Below are 22,621 nucleotides of genomic sequence, written 5' to 3' on the forward strand. Positions count from 1 at the left end.
TATATGCGTGTGTATGTATGTACGTATATGTATATGCGTGTGTATGTATGTACGTATATGTATATGCGTGTGTATGTATATGCATGTATGTATATGCATATATGTATGTATATATATGTATGTATATGCATATATGTATGTATATATATGTATGTATATGCATATATGTATGTATATGCATATATGTATGTATATGCATATATGTATGTATATATATGTATGTATATGCATATATGTATGTATAGCATGCATGCATTCATTCATACATACATTTAGCATTTGTTTCTTTGTGTGTAAATTATACTAATAGTTTTGAGATATGCTCACTTTCAGTGAAGAAGTGATCATGTTTATGATAACTTTTTTTTCCATTTTGTTTATGTAGTTTTGATATAATTAATGTAATCATTTTAAGGATTACCGCTATTTTTTTTTCTTTTTTTTTAGATTGTCAGGTTATTTTTCTGATTCAAAAATTGAAATGTAACGATCATGTGTTGAATTAAGGAAAAATAATTAATAATGATGTTAGTGCTGTTATTATGTATTCATGATAAAGAGTTATTCATTATTAATTATGATTATCTTTATTATCGAATAGTAATTAGTGTCAATTTAGTCAGATCTTGCCAGGAAATGTATAATTGAAAATGAATGATTTCACAGTTCAAGAAATATAACTGACGTGTTTCTCCCTTTTTCCCCTTCCCCCTCCCCTCTCTCCATCCCTTCTGTTCCCCTTATTCCTTTATTCTTTGCATCCTTCCTTCCCTTTTATCTTACTTTCATTCTTTCACTCCTCCCCCCTCCCTCGCTTCCACCCCTCCCACTTTTCTCTCCTCTCTTCCTCCCTCCCTCCCTTCCCTCCTTCCTTTCCTATTCTTCCCCCACCCTCCCCTTCCCCTCATCTCTACCTTCCATCCAACTCTCTATTTCTCTTTTCATCCTCCCTTCCTATCCCTCCTCTTTTATCCCCTTCCAATTTCCTCCCTCCCTTTCGATCCTTTCCATTTACCATTCTCCTTACTTCCTCCTATTCATTCTGCCTCCCTCCCTTCCATCCATCTACCCTTCCCCTCCTCCCCTCCTTCCCCCTTCCCTCCCTTTCCTTCCACCTACCTCCCTCCCCTCCCTTTCACCCACCTATCCTTCCACCCACCTCCCTCCCTCCCTTTCCATTCACCCCCTCCCTCCTTCCCTTCCACCCCCTTCCACCCCCTCCCACGCTTTCCATTCACCTACCCTTCCACCTCCCGCCCTCCTTTCCATCCTTCTACCCTTCCACCGACCTCCCCGTTCCACCCATCTACCCTTCCTTTCACTTCCTCCCTCTTTCCCTTTCCACGTACCCTTCTTCCACCCTCCCTTCCATCCACCTACCTTTCCATTTCCCTCCCTCCCTTTCCATCCATCTACCCTTCCTTTCACCCTCCCTCCCTTTCTACCCATCTACCCTTCCCTCCCTCCTTCCCCCCCCACGTCCCTTTCCCTCCCATTCCATCCACCTACCCTTCCTTCCACCCCTCCCTCTCCACGACCCCTTCCCTCCCTTTCCACCCATCTACCCTTCCTTCCACCCTTCCCCCCTCCCTCTCCACGTCCCCCTTCCCTCCCCCCCCTCCAGGCAAGATCAAATACAGTGAGCGAGTCTACGACGCGTGTATGGAGGCCTTCGACTGCTTGCCTCTCGCCGCCCTCATGAACCACCAGTTCCTGTGCGTCCACGGAGGCCTGTCGCCGGAGATCCACACGCTCGACGACATTAGGAAGGTAAGGCGAGAGGGAGGTGGTGGTACGGGAGGAGGAGTAGGAGCAGGAGTAGGAGTTGTTGTAGTATTGCAAAAAGTTGTTGGAGTAGTATTACAAAAAGTAGTAGTAGTAGTAGTAGTAGTACAAATAGTTTTAGTAGTAGTAGTACAGATAGTTGTAGTAGTACAGTACAGATAGTTTTAGTAATAGTATTACAAATAGTTTTAGTAGTAGTATTACAAATAGTCGTAGTAATAGTACAAATAGTTTATTAGTAGTAGGAGCAGTCGTAGTAGTTGTGGTAGTAATGGTGATGGTAGTTGTAGTAGTTATGGTAGTTGTAGAAGTATTAATTGTAGTAGTAGTAGGAGTAGTATTAATCGTACAAGTAGAAGGCGATAGTCGTAAGGAGTCGTTTGATGTGGAGCAGCGAGCGCGTGGAGCCTCCCGGTGTGTAATGTCGTCCGCGTGTTTTGGGTCGAGTGATGAATGGCGACACAGGTATGGCTAGGAGGTGGTGGTGGGGGGGGGGGAGGCCGTTGAGTGAAAAAGTCGTCGTGGTCATCGCAGGCGTGGGCGTGGGCGTGGGCGTGCTCTTGTTTCGTGGCCTTGGGCGTCTTGTGTTTTTTAACCGTTCGTCGTTGTTCGGGACTTCGTGACTGTATGTGTCTTTTTCTTCTTTTTATTTTATTTTTTTATGTTTCTCTCCTCTTTTTGTTTCTTTGTTTCTAACTCTTTCTCTTTCTCTCTCTCTCTCTCTCTCTCTCCCTCTCTCTCTCTTTCTCTGCCTCTCTCTCTCTCTCTCTCTCTCTCTCTCTCTCTCTCTCTCTCATATTCTCTTTCCGTCCTTAACAGTTTTATTTCCAATTTTTATTTCACCCTTTTTCAGTTTGTTGCCATCCATTCTATCTTTCAGTTTTATTTTTTTCCCTTCGGCTTCACCTCCATGCCTCTCCCTCATCCTCATCCCTCACCTGCACCCCCTCCTTTGGTGCCCCCCCTCCCTCCCCCGTACAATCCCTTCACCCATGAGAAATTGGGCGGTTAATAGGATGTGGGAGAAGGCATTTGTGTTTATCTTTCTTTTTGTTTTGATTTTAATGTGTTTATATATCACCCCCGTATGTTTTTTTTATTACTATTAATTTTTTTTTTTTTGTTAATTTATTTGTGTGTGTGTGTGTGTGTGTGTGTGTGTGTGAAGGTTTTTAAGGGGCGTTTTGTTGTGATTTCTACAGGGTGGTTCGTAACTCTTTCGTTTCTCTAAAAGTAGATGAAAGATACATGAACACGCGCGCACGCACAGGTACTGGTAGAGGCAGACACGTACACACACAGGCACAGGTAAACACGCGTAAACGGTCACGCATACGCATAGGCAGAAGTAAACACGCACACAGGGACGCGCACGCACACAGGGACGCACACGCACACGCACACAGGGACGCACACGCACACAGGAACGCGCACGCACCTACACGCACGCACGCAACCACACGCACGCACGCATCCACGCGCATCCACACCTACTCACACACACAGACACGCAGGAGCGAGAGCGGGCACGGGGACAGGTGCCATAAAGCGGCAGCAGGGAGCAGGGGGAGGCGGTCAGCAGGTAGCAGAGGGGGCGCTGCTGACGACAAACCAGGTAGCGAGGGGCGTAGGTGATCTGTGTTGACGGGCGTGAGTGGGTGGGCGGCAGCAGGTAGCAGAAGGTATAGTCAGGCGCGGGGAAGACGAGAAAGCAGATGGGAAAGCAGGTGTAGCAGGTTAGAGGAAATAATAGAAAAGAGGGGGTGCGTGGGAAGCCGTCTCACCTCTTCAGCAGATCGAGCTTCTTTGGTAAAGTAGGTAAAGGAAGCAAGGAAGGAAGGAAGGAAGGACAGGTGTAGGGAGGACGACAGGTGCAAGGGGGAGGGGGAGAAAGTTGGATGGAGAAACGGGTATAAAGGCGGAGAAAGCAGGTGTTTGATGAGCAGAAAGCAGGTAGGAGGACCAGGTGATAGAAAACAGGGAGCAGATAGAAGGAAAGGAGGAGGTAGGGGGCATGGAGGAGGAGGAGGGAGGAGGCCTGTAGGAGGAGGGGAAATGGAGAAAGTTGGATGGAAGAAGAGAAAAAAAAAAAAGAGCAGGTAGGATGACAGGTGTAAAGAAGCAGAGAGCAAATAGAGGAAGCAGGTATCAGAGCAGGAGAGGAGAAAGGGGGAAAGGGAAAGGGGGCGATTACATCCAGCGTCTTTAAGCAGGTAGAGAAGGGCGTGAAGGAGGGAAAGAGGAGAGGGAAAGAAGAGGAAAAGGGGAAGTGGAGGAAGAGGAAACGAGAGTTGAGGATTGAAGATGGAAAGGGAAAGAAGGAAAGAAGACGGAGGAAGGGAAGGGAGGGGAGGAGAGAGAAGAAAAGGGGAAGTGGAGGAAGAGGAAAAGAGAGTTGAGGATTGAAGATGGAAAGAAAAAAAAAAAGAAAGGAGAGGAAGAAAGGAAGTGAGGGGAGGAGGGAAAAGGGGAGAGGGAGAGAGAGAGGGAGGTGACGAGTAGAAGAGGGGAAGCATCAGGCGAAGAGTAATCAAGGGGAACGTGGCAGCAGGTTAGTAGGTTAGCAGGTAGGAGACCCAGGCTTAGCAGAGGAAAGGAGCAAAGAGCAGGCTAAGAAAAGGAGGAAGAGGGATGGGTAAAAGACGACGGAGATGGGCGCGGGGTGGAGGGAGAGAGGGCGGGATAGAGAAGGAGGGGGAGGAGGAGGGGGAGAAGGAACGAAGGGGCGCGAGAGGCCAAGGGCGTGAGGGCGCGGCGAGCATCCGACCTCCATGAGCAGGCGAGGCAGAAGCTGGAGCAGCAGCAGCAGCAGGAGGGAGGAGGAGGAGGAGGAGGAGGAGGAAGCAAGGCAGCGGCAGCAGCACTGCGGCAACTGGTGGCGTACGCGGAGTAGGCACGGGCGGAGGGAGGAGGAGGGGGCGGGCGAGGGGAGGGGGGGGGGGCGGCGGCACGGTCCATGACTGGGTTACCTAGGCAACGAGCGGGATCAATCCGACAGCAGCCCGCCGACGGTAGCTCCCCATCCTACGCTAGTCCTCGACCTCCTCCTCCTCCTCCTCCTCCTCCTCCTCCTCTATGTCCTCCTCCTCCTCCCTCCTCCTCCCTCTATGTCCTCCTCCTCCTCCTCCTCTTCCTCGTCTATGTCCTCCTCCGCTTCCTCGTCTATGTCCTCCTCCTCCCTCCTCCCTCCTCCTCTATGTCCTCCTCCTCCTCCTCCTCTATGTCCTCCTCCTCCTCCCTCCTCCTCTATGTCCCTCCTTCTCCCTCCTCCTCCTCTATGTCCTCCTCCTCCTCCTCCTCCTCTATGTCCTCCTCCTTCTCCTCCTCCTCTATGTCCTCCTCCTTCTCCTCCTCTATGTCCTCCTCCTTCTCCTCCTCCTTCTCCTCCTCCTCTATGTCGTCCTCCTCCTCCTCCTCTATGTCCTCCTCCTCTATGTCCTCCTCCTCTATGTCCCCTCCTCCTCCTCCTTCTCCTCCTCCTCTATGTCCTCCTCCTCTATGTCCTTCTCCTCTATGTGCTCCTCTTCCTCCTCCTCTGTGTCCTCCTCTTCCTCCTCCTCTCTCCTCCTCTCTCTCCTCCTCTGTGTCCTCCTCTTCCTCCTCCTCTGTGTCCTCCTCCTCCTCCTCCCTCCTCCTCCCCTCTATGTCCTCCCTCCTCCTCCCCCTCTATGTCCTCCTCCTCCCTCCCCCCTCTATGTCCTCCTCCTCCTCCTCCCCCTCTATGTCCTCCCTCCTCCCCCTACGTCCTCCTCCTCCTCCTCCTCCCCTCTATGTCCCTCCTCCTATCCCTACGTCCTCCTCCTCCTCCTCCCCCACCTCTTCCTCCTCCTCCTCCTCCCCACCTCTTCTTCCTCCTCCTCCCCCACCTCTTCCTCCTCCTCCTCCCCCACCTCTTCCTCCTCCTCCTCCCTTACGTCCTCCCCTTCCTCCTCCTCCTCCTCCCCTTACGTCCTCCTCCCTTCCTCCTCCTCCTCCTCCCCTTCCTCCTCCTCCTCCTCCCCTTCCTCCTCCTCCTCCTCCCCCTTCCTCCTCCTCCTCCTTCCCTTCCTAATCCTCCTCCTCCTCCCCTTCCTCCTCCTCCTCCTCCTCCCTTCCTCCTCCCTCCTCCTCCCCTTCCTCTTCCTCCACCTCCCCTTCCTCCTCCTCCTCCTCCTCCACTTCCACCTCCTCCTCCACTTCCACCTCCCTCCTTCCACTTCCACCTCCTCCTCCACTTCCACCTCCTCCTCCACTTCCACCTCCTCCTCCACTTCCACCTCCTCCTCCACTTCCACCTCATCCTCCACTTCCACCTCATCCTCCACTTCCACCTCATCCTCCTCCTCTACGACCTCCCTCCTCCTCCTCTACGACCTCCTCCCTCCCTCCCTCTACGACCTCTTCCTCCTCCTCCTCCTCCACCTTCTCCTCCCTCTTCCTCCACCTTCTCCTCCCCTTCCTCCTCCTCGTCCTCCTCCACCCCCCTACGTCCTCCTCCTTCTCCACTTCCACCTCCTTCTCCACTTCCACCACCTCCTTCCCTACGACCTCCTCCTCCTCCTCCTCCTCCTCCCCTTCCTCCTCTCCTACGTCCTCCTCCTCCTCCTCCCGTACGTCCTCCTCCTCTTCCTCCCCCTCCCCCTCCCCCTCCCCTCCCCCTCCCCCACTCCCCCTCCCCCTCTCCTACGTCGTCCTCCTCTTCCTTCCCCCTCTTACTACTACTACTACTACTACTACTACTACTACTACTCCCCCCGCGCTGCTGCTGCTCCATCTCCTCCTACTCCTCCTCCTCCTCCTCCCTCCTCCTCCTCCTCCCTCCTCCTCCTCCTCCCCCTCCTCCCCCTTTTACTTCTCTTCTTCTTTCCCACGTTCACCTCCTTCCTACGTACTATTACTACTACTTCCTCCTCCTCCTCCTCCACATCTTCCTTCTGATCTCCTACTCTTCCTTCTCCTCCTCCTCCTCCTCCTCCTCCTCTACATCGTCGTCGTCGTCGTCCTCCTCCTCTACATCGTCGTCGTCGTCGTCCTCCTCCTCCTCCTCCACATCTTCCTTCTGATCTCCTACTCTTCCTTCTCCTCCTCCTCTACATCGTCGTCGTCGTCGTCGTCGTCGTCCTCCTCCTCCTTCTCTGTCCTCCTCCTTCTCTGTCCTCCTCCTCCTCCTCCTCCTCCCCCCTCCCCTCTTACTCCTCTCTTACCTTCCTTTGCTTTCCTTCCTCGGCAAGTGACGTAGTTCCTGAAACTCTTCCTTTGCTTTCAATTTGCGTGTAGTTGGGAGGGAGGGAAGGAGGGAGGAGGAAGGGAGGGAGGGAGGGAGGGAGGGAGGGAGGAGGAGGGGAGGGAGGGGGGGAGGGAGGGAGGGAGGGAGGGGAGGGAGGGGAGGGAGGGAGGAAGGGAAGAGGGGAGGGAGGGAGGGAGGGGAGGGGTAGGGAAGGAAGGGAAGGAGAAAAATAAAGGAAATGAGAATAAAGAGGAAGGCTAAAATAAAGGGGGTTAGACGCGCACTTGACGTTGGTCATGAATGGTCGCGGAAGATGAAGGAATGAATGAATGGCCGACGCGGATCATCTGCCTCTCTCTCCCCGCCTCCTCCTCCTCCTCCTCCTCCTCCTCCTCCTCCTCCTCCTCCTCCTCCTCCTCCTCCCTCCCTGCTCCCCTCCCCCTCCCCCTCCCCTCTCTTTCGTTGTCGTCGTCGTCCTCCTCCTCCTCCTCCTCCTCCTCCTTCTGCTCCTCCCCTTCTCCGTCGTCGTCCTCCTCCTCCTCCTCCTCCTCCTCCTCCTCCTCCTCCCTCCCTCCTCCCCTCCTCCTCCTCCTCCTCCTCCTCCTCCTCCGCCTCCTCCTCCTCCTCCCCCTCCGCCTCCATCTTCCCCTCCGCCTCCATCTTCCCCCTCCGCCTCCTCCTCCTCCTCCTTCCCCCTCCGCCTCCTCCTTCCTCCTTCCCCCTCCGCCTCCTTCCTTCTTCCTCCCCCTCCGCCTCCTTCCTCCGCCTTCTCCTTCTCCTTCCCTCCGCCTCTTCCTTCTCCTTCCCCCTCCGCCTCTTCCTTCACCTTCCTCTTCTTCTGAGCAGACCTCTTCGCTCCCCTTGCCCTTTCCTTTCCCTATTCTGCCCTTCTTTCCCCATCTCCTTCCATCCTTTGCCTCTCCTCTCCTCCCTTTCTTTCCCTTCCTTTGCCTTCCCTTACCCTCCCTTGCCTTGCCTTGTTTTGCCTTACCCTCTTTCAATCCTCCTCCTCCTTCTCTCTCCCTCCTCCCTCCCTCCCTCCCTTCCTCTTCTCCCTCCCTCCCTCCCTCCTTGCCCTCCCTCCTTTCCTCCATCTCCCCTCTCTCCCTCCTCCATCTCCCTCCCTCCCTCCTCTCCATCTCCCTCCCTCCCTCCTTGCCGTCCTTTGCCCTCCCTCCCTCCTCCCATCTCCCTCCCTCCTTGCCCTCCATTCTCCCTCCCTCCCTCCCTCCATCTCCCTCCCTCCCTCCTCCCTCTCCTCCCTCCCTCCCTCCATCTCCCTCCCTCCCTCTCTCCATCTCCCCTCCCTCCCTCCTCCATCTCCCTCCCTCCCCTCCTCCATCTCCCTCTCTCCCCCTCTCCCACTGTCCGTCTCCCTCTCTCCCCCTCTCCCCCTCTCCCTCTCTCCCCCTCTCCCTCCCTCTCTCCCTCGCAACTCCGTGGCTATTATCGGAGCCATCTTGAATGGTATTGTTACATCAAGTTATGCATTACCCATATCCGATCGCCTGGGCCGGCCAGTTCTTTCTCTCTCTCTCGTTTGTTTATCGCTCTGTCTGTTCTTGTCTGTTCCTCTATCTACTTACCTCCCCTACTTTCCTTTCCCTCTTTGTCTCCGATCCCCCTCCTTGCTTTTTCGGCCTTTCTCTCTCTCTCTCTCCTTTCGTCTCCTCTTTTTTTCCCCTTTTCCTTCTATTTTCCTTTCCTTCGCGTTTTCTTTCTCCTCTCCCTCTCTCCCCTTTTCCTCTCCCCATCTTCCTCCCTTCCCTATCTCCTCCCACTCTACTCTCCCCATCCTCCTTCCCCTCTATTTCCTCTCTCCTCCCATTCTCCTTCCTCTTCCCCTTCCCCTCTATTTCCTCTCTCTCCTCCCCTTCCCCTTCCTCTTCCCTTTATCCTCTACCTCCTCTCTCTCCTCCCCTTCTTCCCTTCCCTCTAATTCCTCTCACCCCCTATTCCTTACCTTTCCCCTCTAATTCCTCTATCCTCCCTTCTCCTTCCCTTTCCCGTCGCCCATCTTACGTTTTCTCTCCTCCTGTCTCTTCTCCCTTTTCCAACCCCCTGGACCCAAAGCCTACCAAGTCATACGGAATTTATTTATTTCACTGTCGGAGCCTCCACCAGATGACCACCCCCTCCCCCCTCCCTCCCTCCCCCCCTCCCCCCTTCCCTCCTCCTCTCCATCCCTCCCTCCTCCTCTCCAGCCCTCCCCCCTCCTCTCCATCCCTCCCCCCTCCTCTCCATCCCTCCCTCCTCCTCTCCATCCATCCCTCCACCTCTCCATCCATCCCTCCTCCTCTCCATCCATCCCTCCTTCCCTCCTCCTCTCCCTTCCCTCCCTCCTCCTCTCCTCCATCCCTCCCTCCTTCCCTCCTCCTCTCCTCCCTCCTTCCTTCCTTCCTTCCCTCCTCTCCCTCCTTCCTTCCTTCCTTCCCTCCTCTCCCTCCTTCCTTCCTTCCCTCCTTCCTTCCTTCCTTCCTCCCCTCCTCCCCTCCTTCCTTCCTCCTCCTCCTTCCTTCCCTCCTCCTCCCTCCCTCCCTCCCTCCCTTCCCTCCCCTCCCTCCCTTCCCTCCCTTGCATGCGATGAGGGCTTCAGTTTCCCGCGTTGCACTTCTGATCAATTGCCTGGGTTCGACTGCAGGCCTGAATGTCATGTCATGAACTTGGGTGTCAACTTTAGCTTCGGGTCAGGAACGTTTTTCTTCTTGCTTGTTTTGTGCTAGGGAAAGAGGTGTTTTTTTGTTTGTTTGTTTGTTTGTTGTTGTTGTTGTTGTTTTCTGCGAGTTTGGGTGTGTGTGTGGTGGGGGTGTGTTTTTGTTTTTGTTTGCGTGAATCCGTGTGCGCGCGTAAGTTCCCGAGTACGAAAAAAAAAAATGTCGAGCTTGAAAGTGATTTCTGGGCTGATAAATAATGACAGAATAAATATATCGGGAGGAGGAAGCAGACCCTCCCCCCTTTTTTTTAAGTTTTTGGAGAAATGTTTTTCGCCGAAAGCCCGGGGCGCCCGTGATGATGGCGGAAGGGCTACTAGACTCGATAAAATTGGTTTAGATCAGTTTTATTTGATTTATTTGCAAGCGTTTGGTTATTCTTGTATTTGGAGAGAGAGAGAGAGAGAGAGAGAGAGAGAGAGAGAGAGAGAGAGAGAGAGAGAGAGGGGGGGGGGGGGGGGAGACTCGTGGTTAACCCTGTAGTTTTTTTTTATGGAACTAAACCTCTTTGCTTTTTTCTAATTTTGTTGGTGCCATTTAAAAAAAAAACACTTTGCTTTTTAAAAGTTTTGTTGCTTGATGTTTTTTTTTCTTAATATGTTAATGTCTTTATGCAGGCGTGAATTGCTTCATTTTGAATTCCTCTCCTCGTTTTTTTCCCCACTCGTTCATTCATTTTAATTTAGCTGAGAGGTCATTGTTCCCTTTTGCATTTAGGTTATATTTTCGTTCCTTTTGGGGGTTTATTATATTTTATTTTCTGACAGATTAGTCTCTTTTTTTTCTTTCTTTTTTTAAATCTTTTTTTTTTAATGCTTCTACTGGAAGTGGATTTTGGAAAATTGGGGAAGACTGCATTTTATGTTTTCGTGTTTTGGGAAAGTTCACGCACTTTCCAGGCCAACGTCTAGTAGAAGGTAGATGTGGGAGAAAAGGAGGAAGAAGAAGAAGAGGAGGAGGAGGAGGAAGAAGAAGAAGAGGAGGAGGAGGAGGAGGGGGAGGAGGAGGAGGAGGGGGAGGAGGAGGAGGAGGGGGAGGAGGGGGAACAGAAGATGAGGGAGGTTGGGAAAAGGAGGAGGAGGAGGAGGAGGAGGGGAACAAGATGAGGGAGGTTGGGAAAAGGAGGAGGAGGAGGAGGAGGAATGGGGGGAAGAGAATAGCTGCAAATTCGAGGGAACAGCAACATTTCATGATAAAACCGATGAATACACAAGGTTAAGGTCGAGAGTAAAACATAGTGGTGGAGGGAGAGGGAGGGGGATAGCGCCCCCCCCCCTCCCCTCCCCTTGAGCAGCCGTTGGAGGGCGGATCATGAGGGCGGCTGGGTACACGCCCGCATGACACGGGCGTAAGGGATGATGTGGCGTATTCATTTCTCTCTCTCTCTCTCTCTCTCTCTCTCTCTCTCTCTCTCTCTCTCTCTCTCTCTCTCTCTCTCTCTCTCTCTCTCTCTCTCTCTCTCTCTCTCTCTCTCTCTCTCTCCCCCCCCCGTATCCGTCTCCCTTTCTCCCGCTTCCTCCTAATATTCTAACCTCTATCGCTCCTTCCCTTCTTCCCCTCTTCCTTTCCCCTCTCTCCTTCCTTCCCTTCTTTCCCTTCTTTCCCTCCTTCCCCCTCTCTCCTTCGTTCCCTTCTTTCTTTCCCCTCTCTCATCTCTATCCTTCTTTCTTTCCCCTCTCTCCTCTCTACCCCTCTTCTTTTCCTTCCCTTCTTCATTTCCCTTCTTCATTCCCTCCTTTCTTCCCCCCTCTCCCTTTCCTCTCCCCCCCCCCCTTGGGCGCGGAGGAAGAGGCGAGGCGGAGCGGCGGGCGGGAGCTGTTGCCTCTTGGTTCATTAGTCCCGCCCGGGCAGCGCGCAAGGGATCGGGAGATGTTGGGGAGGGAGGGGGGACGCCAGGAGGGGGAGGAGGGGGGATTGAGTGAAGGAGGGGGGGAGGGGGGACGCAAGGAGGGGAGGAGGGGGGATTGGGTGAAGGAGGGGGGGAGGAGGATGATTGGGTGAAGGAGGGGGAGGGGGGATTGGGTAGGGGTCTGGGGGGGAGAGGGGAGGAGGAGTTGGTGGGGTTGTGGGGGAGAAGGGGTGGGGGAAGGAGGATTTGATGGGGGTGTGGGGGGGAAGAGGGGGGGAGGGAAGGAGGAGTGGTTGGGGTTGTGGGGGAGAAGGAGTGGGGGTATAGGGAAGATCGGGGGGCTGAGGGGGGAATGAAAGTGGGGAAGGTGGAAGTGGGTGCGAGAAGAGGATAGGAGGAGAGGGTGAGCGAGGAAGAAGGGCAGGGGAAAAAGGGTGTGAGTTGGAGGAGTGTGATGGACACGGAGGGGAGACAAAGGGGGAGAGAAAGGGGAATGTGGGGAAGAGGGGGGTAGGGGGAAAAGGTACGAGTGGGAAGGGGGGGGAGGGAAACTGAGAAAAAGGGGGGGCGAAGAGGGGAAGAAAATGGGGAGAAAGGGAAAGGAGGGAAGACTAAACTAAAAGAGGGGAAGGGAAGGGGGATGAACTGAAGGAAAGATGGATAGCGCTTATGGCAGAGGAAGGGAGAAGAGACTGACACAGAGGATTGAAGGAGGAGGAGGAGGAGGAGGGAGGAAAGGAAGGGCTGGAGGGAAGGATGGAAGAGTGGAGGGGAAGAGGAGGGAAAAGAGGGAGGGGAGGATACAAGAGTATAAAGGAGGATGGAAGGATTTGAAGGAAAGATACAAGGATGGCTGAATAGGTGGATAAAGGATAAGGATAAAAAAATGGAGGAGGGAAATGAAGAACAGAAAGAAGATGAAACAATAAGGGGACAGGAGAAGGAAAGGGAGAAGTAAAGTGAAGAATGTCAAAATTGCACATACAAGCATACACACACATGCACGCAATCATGCACGCAAGCACAAGCATACACACACGCACGCACGCACGCACAAGCATACACACACGCACGCACAAGCATACACACACGCACGCACAAGCATACACACACGCACGCACAAGCATACACACACGCACGCACAAGCATACACACACGCACGCACAAGCATACACACACGCACGCACAAGCATACACACACGCACGCACGCACATGCATACACACATGCACACACGCATAAGCATACACACATGCACGCACGCACAAGCATACACACATGCACGCACGCACAAGCATACACACATGCACGCACGCACAAGCATACACACATGCACGCACGCACAAGCATACACACATGCACGCACACACAAGCATACACACATGCACGCACGCACAAGCATACACACATGCACGCACGCACAAGCATACACACATGCACGCACGCACAAGCATACACACATGCACGCACACACAAGCATACACACACTCACTCACTCACTCAGAGTTTATACAAACTTTATACAAATACATAATGTCCAGTATATTATTTCAGTGTAGCCTAGTGTTTAACTGCAGATGAATCCAGAGTATTGCAATGAATAAAAATGCGTGTAACTATAATTGTTTTTAATTTGCAACATAATTGTATTGTTTTAAGTAATACTTGCATGTCATAAAAAAGGACAAAGAAAAATCCCATCTCTTGTTCCCATTTATACCGAGTCCCTTCCAGTATGATAAATCTCCAGTTGGCGCTTCATGGCAAAGTTAATTTCCAACTTGGACGCAGCGTACTCATTGAACCTCCTTAATGGCAGCATTTCTAATCCCATTCCCTTTCCACTCGAATCCCCCAATCCAACTTCATGCATCTTCTCTTGGTCCTTTGAGAGTACAAGGAGTCGTCTTCTATAGCTGCTTCTTGAAAGATTTCCTAAGGACATTTGGGCGGATCTTGCTTTGTCTCCTTTTGTGTGTTATGACCATTTTTTTGTTTTTTTATTATTGTTATTAAGATAGCATATGTATAGAGTAAATATACTTTTGGTTAGCGGTTTGTACTTTCTTTGCTATTTCTAAAAGACTGAAGAGCTGACCTAATTACCTCTTCAGGAATAGTCTTGAAGGGTTCATCAGTTTTAGTCTTTTGTCCTTGCTTTTTGAAGATGTGCTGCTTATGGTAGGTAACAAGAATTATAGGAAGGACTGCTGAGTTACAGCACTTTCTTTTCTCATATTCTACATGTCATGTATTTATCTATTCATTGTCTTTTTTTCATTTTCCTAATTGTGTACAATCTTATCTTTCCAGCTGGACCGATTCAAGGAACCCCCTGCATTTGGACCTATGTGCGACTTGCTATGGTCAGACCCCTTGGAGGATTTCGGCAATGAAAAGAATGCTGAACACTTTTCTCACAATTCAGTACGAGGTTGTTCTTACTTCTACAGGTAATGACTGCAAAGTTGTCTGTTTGTAAATGTGTGAAATCCAGATGGGCACTGTATGTATCATTGTACATTATCTAAAGAATTGTTAGTTAATTAGGTACACATGTATGTGTAAGATTCTATTTGTAAAGAGTAATATGTAGTAAGATTCATCTATTTGTTGAATGAAACTTTTTTTTAGTAATATTAAGCATATAGAATGCTGTGTGTTTTTGTCATTGTTTTCTTCTTTTTTACAGCTATGCAGCTTGCTGTGACTTCCTACAACATAACAATCTTCTCTCCATAATCAGAGCCCATGAAGCTCAAGATGCAGGGTAAGTATGACATATATGTATTACTTGAGTTTAATAACTTCTTTAGTGATAGTATACATGACTGGAGATCAAGGGGAGCAAGCTAGAGTCCTGCCCACAGTCTAAGTTTAGAAAGGGCATCCACATGCAGCAGCAATGTATGGCTACTAAGTCCTTTAAGAGAAGCACATCCAAACCCCTTCTGAAGGAGTTCATGATGGGTACAGACACAGAATATCCCCTTATTCTCGGTCTGTTCTTTACCACTAAACTATGTAAATGCAGTTGATTACAATTTACAGTGAAACCACGGAAGATTCACCACCCAGTGGAGGAGTAATGGAGTTCTGTGGCGCTACTGTCATCTTATTTTTTTCTTTGATGTAAAAGCTTTTGCAGAAGTAGATCCTCAGTATTGTTTTGTAATACACACCCTATATTTCAGGTATCGTATGTATCGCAAGAGCCAAACAACTGGTTTTCCATCCCTTATCACAATATTCTCAGCTCCTAACTACCTGGACGTGTACAATAACAAGGTGAGTGCCCCTTAATGCTCAAGTTGTCATGGGTATGTCTTGTTTGGTGGTAAGTGAATCAGGAAATGAAACTATTTTGACGTTCCCTACTTTTTGGTGAAATGTGTGCTACGTGTCTTTTAATTGTTGAACTCTTTTTTTCTTCTTTTTTTTATGATTAAGGTTTCATTTCCTCAGCAGATCTTTGCCATTAATAAATAGCCAGGTATGAATCCTGTAGTTATCTGTTTTCGCAAGAATTCCACAATCCATAAAAAGCCATTAAACATTTCCCTGTATTTCTAGGCCGCCGTGTTGAAATACGAGAACAATGTGATGAACATTCGACAATTCAACTGTTCACCTCATCCTTATTGGCTCCCGAACTTCATGGATGTCTTCACATGGTCACTACCATTTGTAGGGGAGAAAGGTAAGGAAGAATTTGAGGGAAGACTGATACTTGAAATAATAGTAATGATACAGTAAGTGTGTTTATAATATGTAAACCTTTCTCTCTCTCTCTATCTATTTCTCTCTCGCTCTCTCTCGCTCTTTCTCGCTCTCACTCACTCACTCTCTCACTCTCAAGGACTTTAAAACAATGAAGTTTGACGTATTGCTCCTTTTCTTTCTCTGTGCAGTAACGGAGATGTTAGTGAACGTGCTCAACATATGTTCCGATGATGAGCTCATGGATGGAGAGGAGTCACTAGAAGAAGGTAGGTGTATTATGGAAGGCTCTTCTTTAGAGACTGGAATTCATCTTCTTTTTACTTCTTTTTTTTTTTCTTTAGTTTCCTAGCAGTTTATAGACAAAATCAGAGGGAGATTCAATTCTGAGGGTATTTTTTTGTTTTTTCTCTCTTTTTGTGCATTGATTTATCTGCCATTTTTTCTATCTATATAATAATTGGGAAAAAATTGTAGATGATTTTTTTTTCCTTTTTTCATTATTTTTCTCTCCAATGTTGATAGTTTATCTGTTACTGAAAGGAGCCTACTTCATTCAATAAAGGTAGAGTTTTTAAGGTTTCCTCACCTCCTGGATGCCAGTTTGGAGTTCATGCACTTTGAATTATGGCTGTCCAGTTTGACTTTAAATTTGGGCTCTCAGCCAGAGGTTAGAAACTGTCTTGTATTTTTACTTAGTCTCCCCCACATGCTCTGGATGCTGTTGTTTTGCCAGCAGTACGACTACAGACCATCCTAGCTTTTCGTATGGATTGCTTTAAATCTTTGCTTTTTTTACAGTTAAATTTTTTGGTCTGTAGTGGTACAGCTGGTAAATAGGCTGTTTGGAGCTTGTATGGGAAGTGAATTTCATGATTAATCTCTTTAAGCCAAATTGCTTTTTAAGAAAAGAGAAATTTGTATGTCGATTGTGTACAGTTCTCATTAACATAACTGCATATGTGTTATATTGTTTAGGCTTAGTTGAGTAATGCAGTGCTAGATTCCTGTCTGCTAAGAAAAAAAAAGAAAGTAAATTAAAAGATTTTCAATATCTTCCGGAAATGGACTTTTCAGTGCGCGAACAATGCCAAAGATGTTTCCAAGATCTGGCTGTCAGTGCCATATATATATATATATACCTTCTGTGAATGCCTCACATTTTAGCATTTTGTAGGGTTGTGAGTTTGGGTCTCTTTTCATAGTGTTCAATCTTCCATGGCAAGGCTGTTGGGCACCTAACGCGTTAATAACACGCATTAGTTTCCAACAGCCCTTCGCCGGAACGCAAACTCAGATTTTGTGATATTTATTCTCTTTTCTTTAGACGTTTGAACAACGATCAGAAATCATGGTGTTTGAGTTCATTCATTTCTTTGTTATTGTTATTATTATTATTATTATTATTATTATTATTATTATTATTGTTGTTGTTATTATTAGAATCTATTTTGAGATGTGCTAGCGGGGTAGTTAACTGCATTACTCATATTTTCCTTGTCTTGATTTTATACATTTTTTTTCCTTGAATCATTATTACTAAATAGTCTGAGATCTAGATCAGAGATTTAGTTTTAAAGCTTGTGTATGAAAGATATTTTTCTTTCATAATTTTTTCTTTTTAACATTCGTTTTCATCTTTTTGTGTGAAAACTGATATGAACATGTACAAGCAAATTGCTTGAAAATTATGAAATCTTAACATGTATTCTTTTTGCCCCTTTTGTAAGGGAAATTGTCAACCTTTTTTTAATCACTTTTAACCAAAAAAAAGTCGGCTTATTAAAAGAAGTGAACAGATTCGTATGTAGGGGAGATCAAGGGTTTGTAAAGAAATTTTCTAGACTTTAATGATAAGATAATTTTTAGTAAAGAAAAAAAAGAAAAAGAAAAGAAGTCACATCATTTCATTTTTGTATTGTGTAGAACTTCCAATAGGAATGATAGGTGAATCTCATTCATACATGATTTTTGACAGATAACTCTTAAAAAAAAAAAAAAAAAACATCAACTAGAGACATACCTGGAATGTCATGTTTTGTTCTTAAAACTGAGATCATATTAGGATCCAGTCCTGTGTATTTCTCAGTTCTTTGTACGTAATCTTGCTCTGCACATTCCCTTTTCTCTTTTGAAGTAACATTTGATAAAGAATAAAAAAGAGATTAAAAAGATACTCTTGCATGCCATGCTATCTTTCTCCTAGGTGGAAGAAACATTCTGAAATAGTTGACACATGCTATCTGTTCATATCTTTTTCATAGATTTCTCTATATTCTGAATTAATGATTGTTTGAGTTTTATTTTACTTGAGATTGCCATGTTAGTTCCCATCATTGGTGGCAGCCCAGCCCGTCTGGGATGTTAGCAATATTGGCACACATTATCTTGCTGTGCAACCTCATGATCATGGCTTCATGAAGGCAGATGATGGAACTGTACACATCTTTATGTCCTAAGTGTTTTACCAGTCTTTTCTACTTTCTTTTTGTTCTCGTGAATGGTGAAGGGGAAGATGGTAAGACCTCATATTAGTGTCCCAAGGCTGTAGTGTCACTGTAGAAAGTACTATGTGGCCTGTTACTTATTCTTAGTTTAGTTTGGTATAGTAATGCCTTGTTTTATATTGTAAATGTCCTGTGTATTTTTTATGAAGTAATTTCTTATAAGCTCATTTGGATTCCAAAATTGAACTTAATTATGTACTCTTAGAAATGTGTACTCTTCTGACACGTTAGTTTGTGTACAGGCCAGCATAGTCCACGAGAAACTAGATAGATGTACCTTAGTATCTGATAGTGGCAAGTTGGGATAGACCTGCCCTACTGTGCCAGCACTGCTGTACACTGTGTGACGTGCTGGTGTTCATGTGCCTGGCCCCAGCCCGGTCTTCACCATCAACTTCCTCCCCACACTTACTGCTGCACTCACTCCTGGTATCTAAAAGTATATAGAGCTAGGTACTTGTATCAAAGCTTGTCACATCTCACTGGTGTATTGGCTTGCACCAACCAACCAAAAAAAAGAAAAAAAAAAAAAAAAGAAAAATCCAGATCACAAAATCCCAATAACAGTATTCTTTAATCTATTTGTGGAGTTAGTAAAGTTGCAGGAGCCATAACACTTGCATTGTGTGTTATGTATCAAAGGCAGCCCAAAATTATATCCTCAGAAAGGGGTTGTGGAGATCAGCAGTGACTAATCTTGGACTGCTGATGATCATAAGAACAGTAAAAGAAAAAAAAAGTGCCATTTTCATTGTAGTGAGGAATTGTGAGCTCAGCAGTGGTTATTTTTAGTAAATATCATATTACTGCCGGGCTGGCTTAAAATGATGGGCGGGATGGAGTTTGATGAGAGTTCTAGCCCCCTGAACTTTCCCGAGGCTAACTGCCAAGGAGTCTAGACCAGACTGTGGTGGGAACTCCGCCTTGAGATGTTTGGGAGGCTATTACTTGAATGAACTGCCATTGACGTATCCAATATAGTGGGCACCTTATTTTGGGGAGTGTATATAAAAGATAAAAAAGATAAGGTAAATCTTTCAGGCCAGATTTCATGACATGCAGCCATTTTCTCTTGGCCTGTAAAATGTCTCACATCTGTGTATGTATTTAAGATATCCATTGGAGTCATGTCGTCTTCTTTTGACTGCATGTAATCTGAACGTCTACAACCGCAATCCTTAGGTGGGACATGAATAAGGATAATTTTCTTGTATTAACAAATTCCTCGATACAAAACTTTTGTCCTTATGATTATCCATCTGAGTCTGATTGTTGCTGTAACAGTGCAGTTAGATGCAATGTCTTGCTTGTATGGGGTAATTTGACACTTTTTTTAGATTTTTGGAAGTCACCGGTTGCTTGTATGGAATGACTGATGCATGCTGACTGGAAATGGCTGATTGTCAGGTTCTTTGGTTATTATCATTATTATTATTGTTATTATTCTCTATTTTTTTCTCATTATTTCCTTTCGGACTTATCCTTTTTCGGGGGAATGAAGCACAATTATACATTGCAGTTTTGGCCACAGATTATATGAAGCCTTGCTAAAGAGGATCGTCAATGCTTGTATATTTTTTCTTCCACTTTTCCCCCATTTTCTTTTTCCTCAGTACTGTTATATCCCGTTTTATTTCAACTTTTGACCAAGGTTGATAAAGTGTTCTGCTGTGGAACAAAGTCCCCTTGTAGACAGTAGGGTACCGAGTCTTCCATAAGGGACAAAGGTCCGTTTCCCGTAGGGCTTTATAACATCTTTGGCCGTGCAGCACTGTGGTACTCAAAACCATTATGGGCTATTGTTAATTTCACTTGTATTGTCTCCAGTATCTTTTTTATCTAGTATTTCCTTTTTCTTTCCATTTCCTGTGGCTTGCGTGCACATAAAATCCAACAAATTCCTGCTTATCTTCTTGGACCTTAATACTTGTTGATACTGTTGTGGCAAACATTGCAAGCAACAGCAGTGCTAATTGTGCCGGGTAAGTTTTTAGCACCGGGGCATGGAGCCAAGTAAGGAATTTGCATGCCTGTCTGAAGTGCCTCATAATGGGTTTTCTTTTTTTTTTTCTTTTTTTTTTTCCCCTTCCCTTTTCTATCTCTCCTAATTTGTTTTCATCTGCCCCCCTTTCATTTTATTTATCAATTATCACTATTATTTTTTATTTGATTTTTTTCTTCTACTTGACTCTCAAAAGCATGCGCCTATTTTTGTGACTTTCCCTTTTTCAGAAATTTTATTTTCCAGTAACTACTTCACTTCACGACTGACTCCAATAGGTTTATTTGTTGATTTTTAATAATATATATACTTTTTTATCATTAACATTTTCAAATCCAGAGATGATGTTGATCAGTAAAAAAAAAAAAAAAAAAAAAAAAAAAAAAGTTATACCCAGATTAACTGTCACTAGAGAGTTTTGACGAATGCTAATCACGTCAGCTAACCAGCAATGCAGGTCGTGCTATGTTCAGAGCTAAGTTTGTGCTTGAAGTTGTGGTTACAAATGGTGCTTTTCCAACTTAGTGGAGTAGGTATCTAATGCATAGCTGTGAGTGGCTGAACTTGTTATATATTTTTTTGAGAGCAATTCTTTTTTTTGAGGTCACTAATGGCTGGCAGTCCCAAACCCAAAAGAATATGGTAATGATAATGATGATAATGATGACTATTTTCTTTATTTTATTGACATTAAGAATTTTGACAAAAAAGTGTAGTAATAGACAGTGCTTCAAGCTGCTTTAATTTTTTTCTTTTCTTTTTTTGTGGTAATTCTTGCTTCTAGTTATCAAGAGCTAACTTAATCTTGGAGAATAGTTGATAAAGATGATGGTGGGTGTAAAAGTGATAAAGACTTAGAGAAAGAGTAAAAAGATTATTGCAGAAGACTCTGTTCCCTGTTTGCAACTTGGAAGGAGAATGAGTCTTCTCGTAGTACTGGAAAAGCAGTCAATGGTTTTGGAGATGGGAAGTTAAGCCAAGGATCCTCGTTTAAAGAAAGAAAGATAAAAAAAAAAGGAAAAAAACTGTAGTTCCAGAACTAACCTTTTTTTTTTGTTTTGTTTTTTTGCTGAATGGGTTTCACTTTGAATATTTTTGTGATGATTAACTTGTATTATTTGTATGTGTGTTTATGTATATATTTACTGAATGTGTGTGTGTGTGTGTGTGTGTGCATGCATGCATATGTGTATGTATGTAGACTTATATATATATATATATATATATATAGTGTATTTATATGTATGTGTATATGTATGTGTATATGTATATGTATATATATACATGTATGTGTATATGTATGTGTATATGTATGTGTATATGTATATGTATATATATACATGTATGTGTATATGTATGTATGTGTATATGTATATATATATATGTATGTGTATATGTATATATATATGTATGTATGTGTATATGTATATATATGTATGTATGTGTATATGTATATATATATGTATGTATGTGTATATGTATATATATATGTATATATATGTGTATATGTGTATATGTATATACATGTATATGTATATACATGTATATGTATATACATGTATATGTATATACATGTATATGTATATACATGTATATGTATATACATGTATATGTATATGTACATGTATTTATATATGGTAAAAAAAACATAAACATAATATACATACATATAATGTATAGTTAATGTATCTTTTCACTTATATACATATGAATATACATGCATGCACATGCACACACACATACACACGCACACACGCACACGCACACGCACACACACACATGCACACACACACACACACACACACACACACACACACACACACACACACACACACACACACACACACACACACACACATACATACCCCTACCCCTACTCCTACCCCTACCCACCTACCCACCTACCCACCCACCCACCTACCCACCCACCCACCTACCTACCCACCCACCCACCCACCCACCCACCTACCCACCCTCCCACCTACCTACCTACCTACCCACCTACCCACCTACCCACCCACCCACCAGCCTATCTATGCACCCATTTACCTGCCTATTTATCTATCCATATATCTATCTACACACTTGCTTATTCATCTAGCTCTGCACACGTCTTTGTACCTATAACACTGGATTCCTTTCTTCCAGCCTTCTTTCCTGCTGTGCAAAACATGCATTTATTGTAATGAAAAAATATGCCTTAATAGATTCTCTCATTTTCACTCTTCCTCTTTCTTACTCTCTCCCTTTCTCCAACCCTCTCTCCCCCTCTTCAGCCCTCTCTCCCCCCCTCTCTGATTACATTACTTTTTTTCCAGTTTATCCCTTACTTTGACCTTTACACACACTTACTTTTGGGGTTTATGCTTGAACTAAGGGATATTTTCCCCTCGTTGCAACAGAAAGGGAACGAGTCTTCTGAGTCGTACACAAAAAAAAGAGAAAAGAAAAGAAAAAAATTAATGCTCTTGAGTAGAAGACTCTGGTAGTGGGAAGTTTAGCCATAGATGAAACTGCACTTTAGGATTTAGATTGCTGCTGTTCCTGGCTTTTACTATAAGAGGATAATGGATGGCCAGAGGCTTGCAGGGGGGGGGATGAAACTTCCTCGTCACTGGGTTTAGGTTCAAGCATCGCAAACACTTGACGCAAGGATTCTTCTTCCTCCCCGCCGCTGTCATCCTGTTAGATTTTTTAAACTGTGGCATTGATCCATATGTGATGCCAGAATACTGTATGGGATGTTCACCTATGTGTTGTCTTGCTGGGAATGTTGTCGGTATATGTTTACGTCCTAACGATGGATTGACCATCTCGTACACAAAGGTAATACAGTCAGTTT

General features: G+C 46.0%; 1 protein-coding gene across 1 annotated transcript in view; it reads left to right on the forward strand.

Annotated features, from left to right (window-relative positions):
* The window catches only part of LOC138866915 (serine/threonine-protein phosphatase 2B catalytic subunit 2-like), a gene marked incomplete in the record, with an annotated part of 208,799 nt that overhangs the window by 180,645 nt on the left and 5,533 nt on the right, over positions 1-22,621 (forward strand). Inside the window, 7 exon segments of the mRNA XM_070141123.1 lie at positions 1,625-1,770; positions 13,864-14,003; positions 14,243-14,320; positions 14,745-14,838; positions 15,124-15,250; positions 15,462-15,539; positions 19,736-19,759. Of these exon segments, the coding sequence (XP_069997224.1) occupies positions 1,625-1,770; positions 13,864-14,003; positions 14,243-14,320; positions 14,745-14,838; positions 15,124-15,250; positions 15,462-15,539; positions 19,736-19,759 (687 nt within the window).

This window comes from Penaeus vannamei, chromosome 27 (genome assembly GCF_042767895.1).
Source record: "Penaeus vannamei isolate JL-2024 chromosome 27, ASM4276789v1, whole genome shotgun sequence".
Lineage (NCBI taxonomy): Eukaryota > Metazoa > Arthropoda > Malacostraca > Decapoda > Penaeidae > Penaeus > Penaeus vannamei.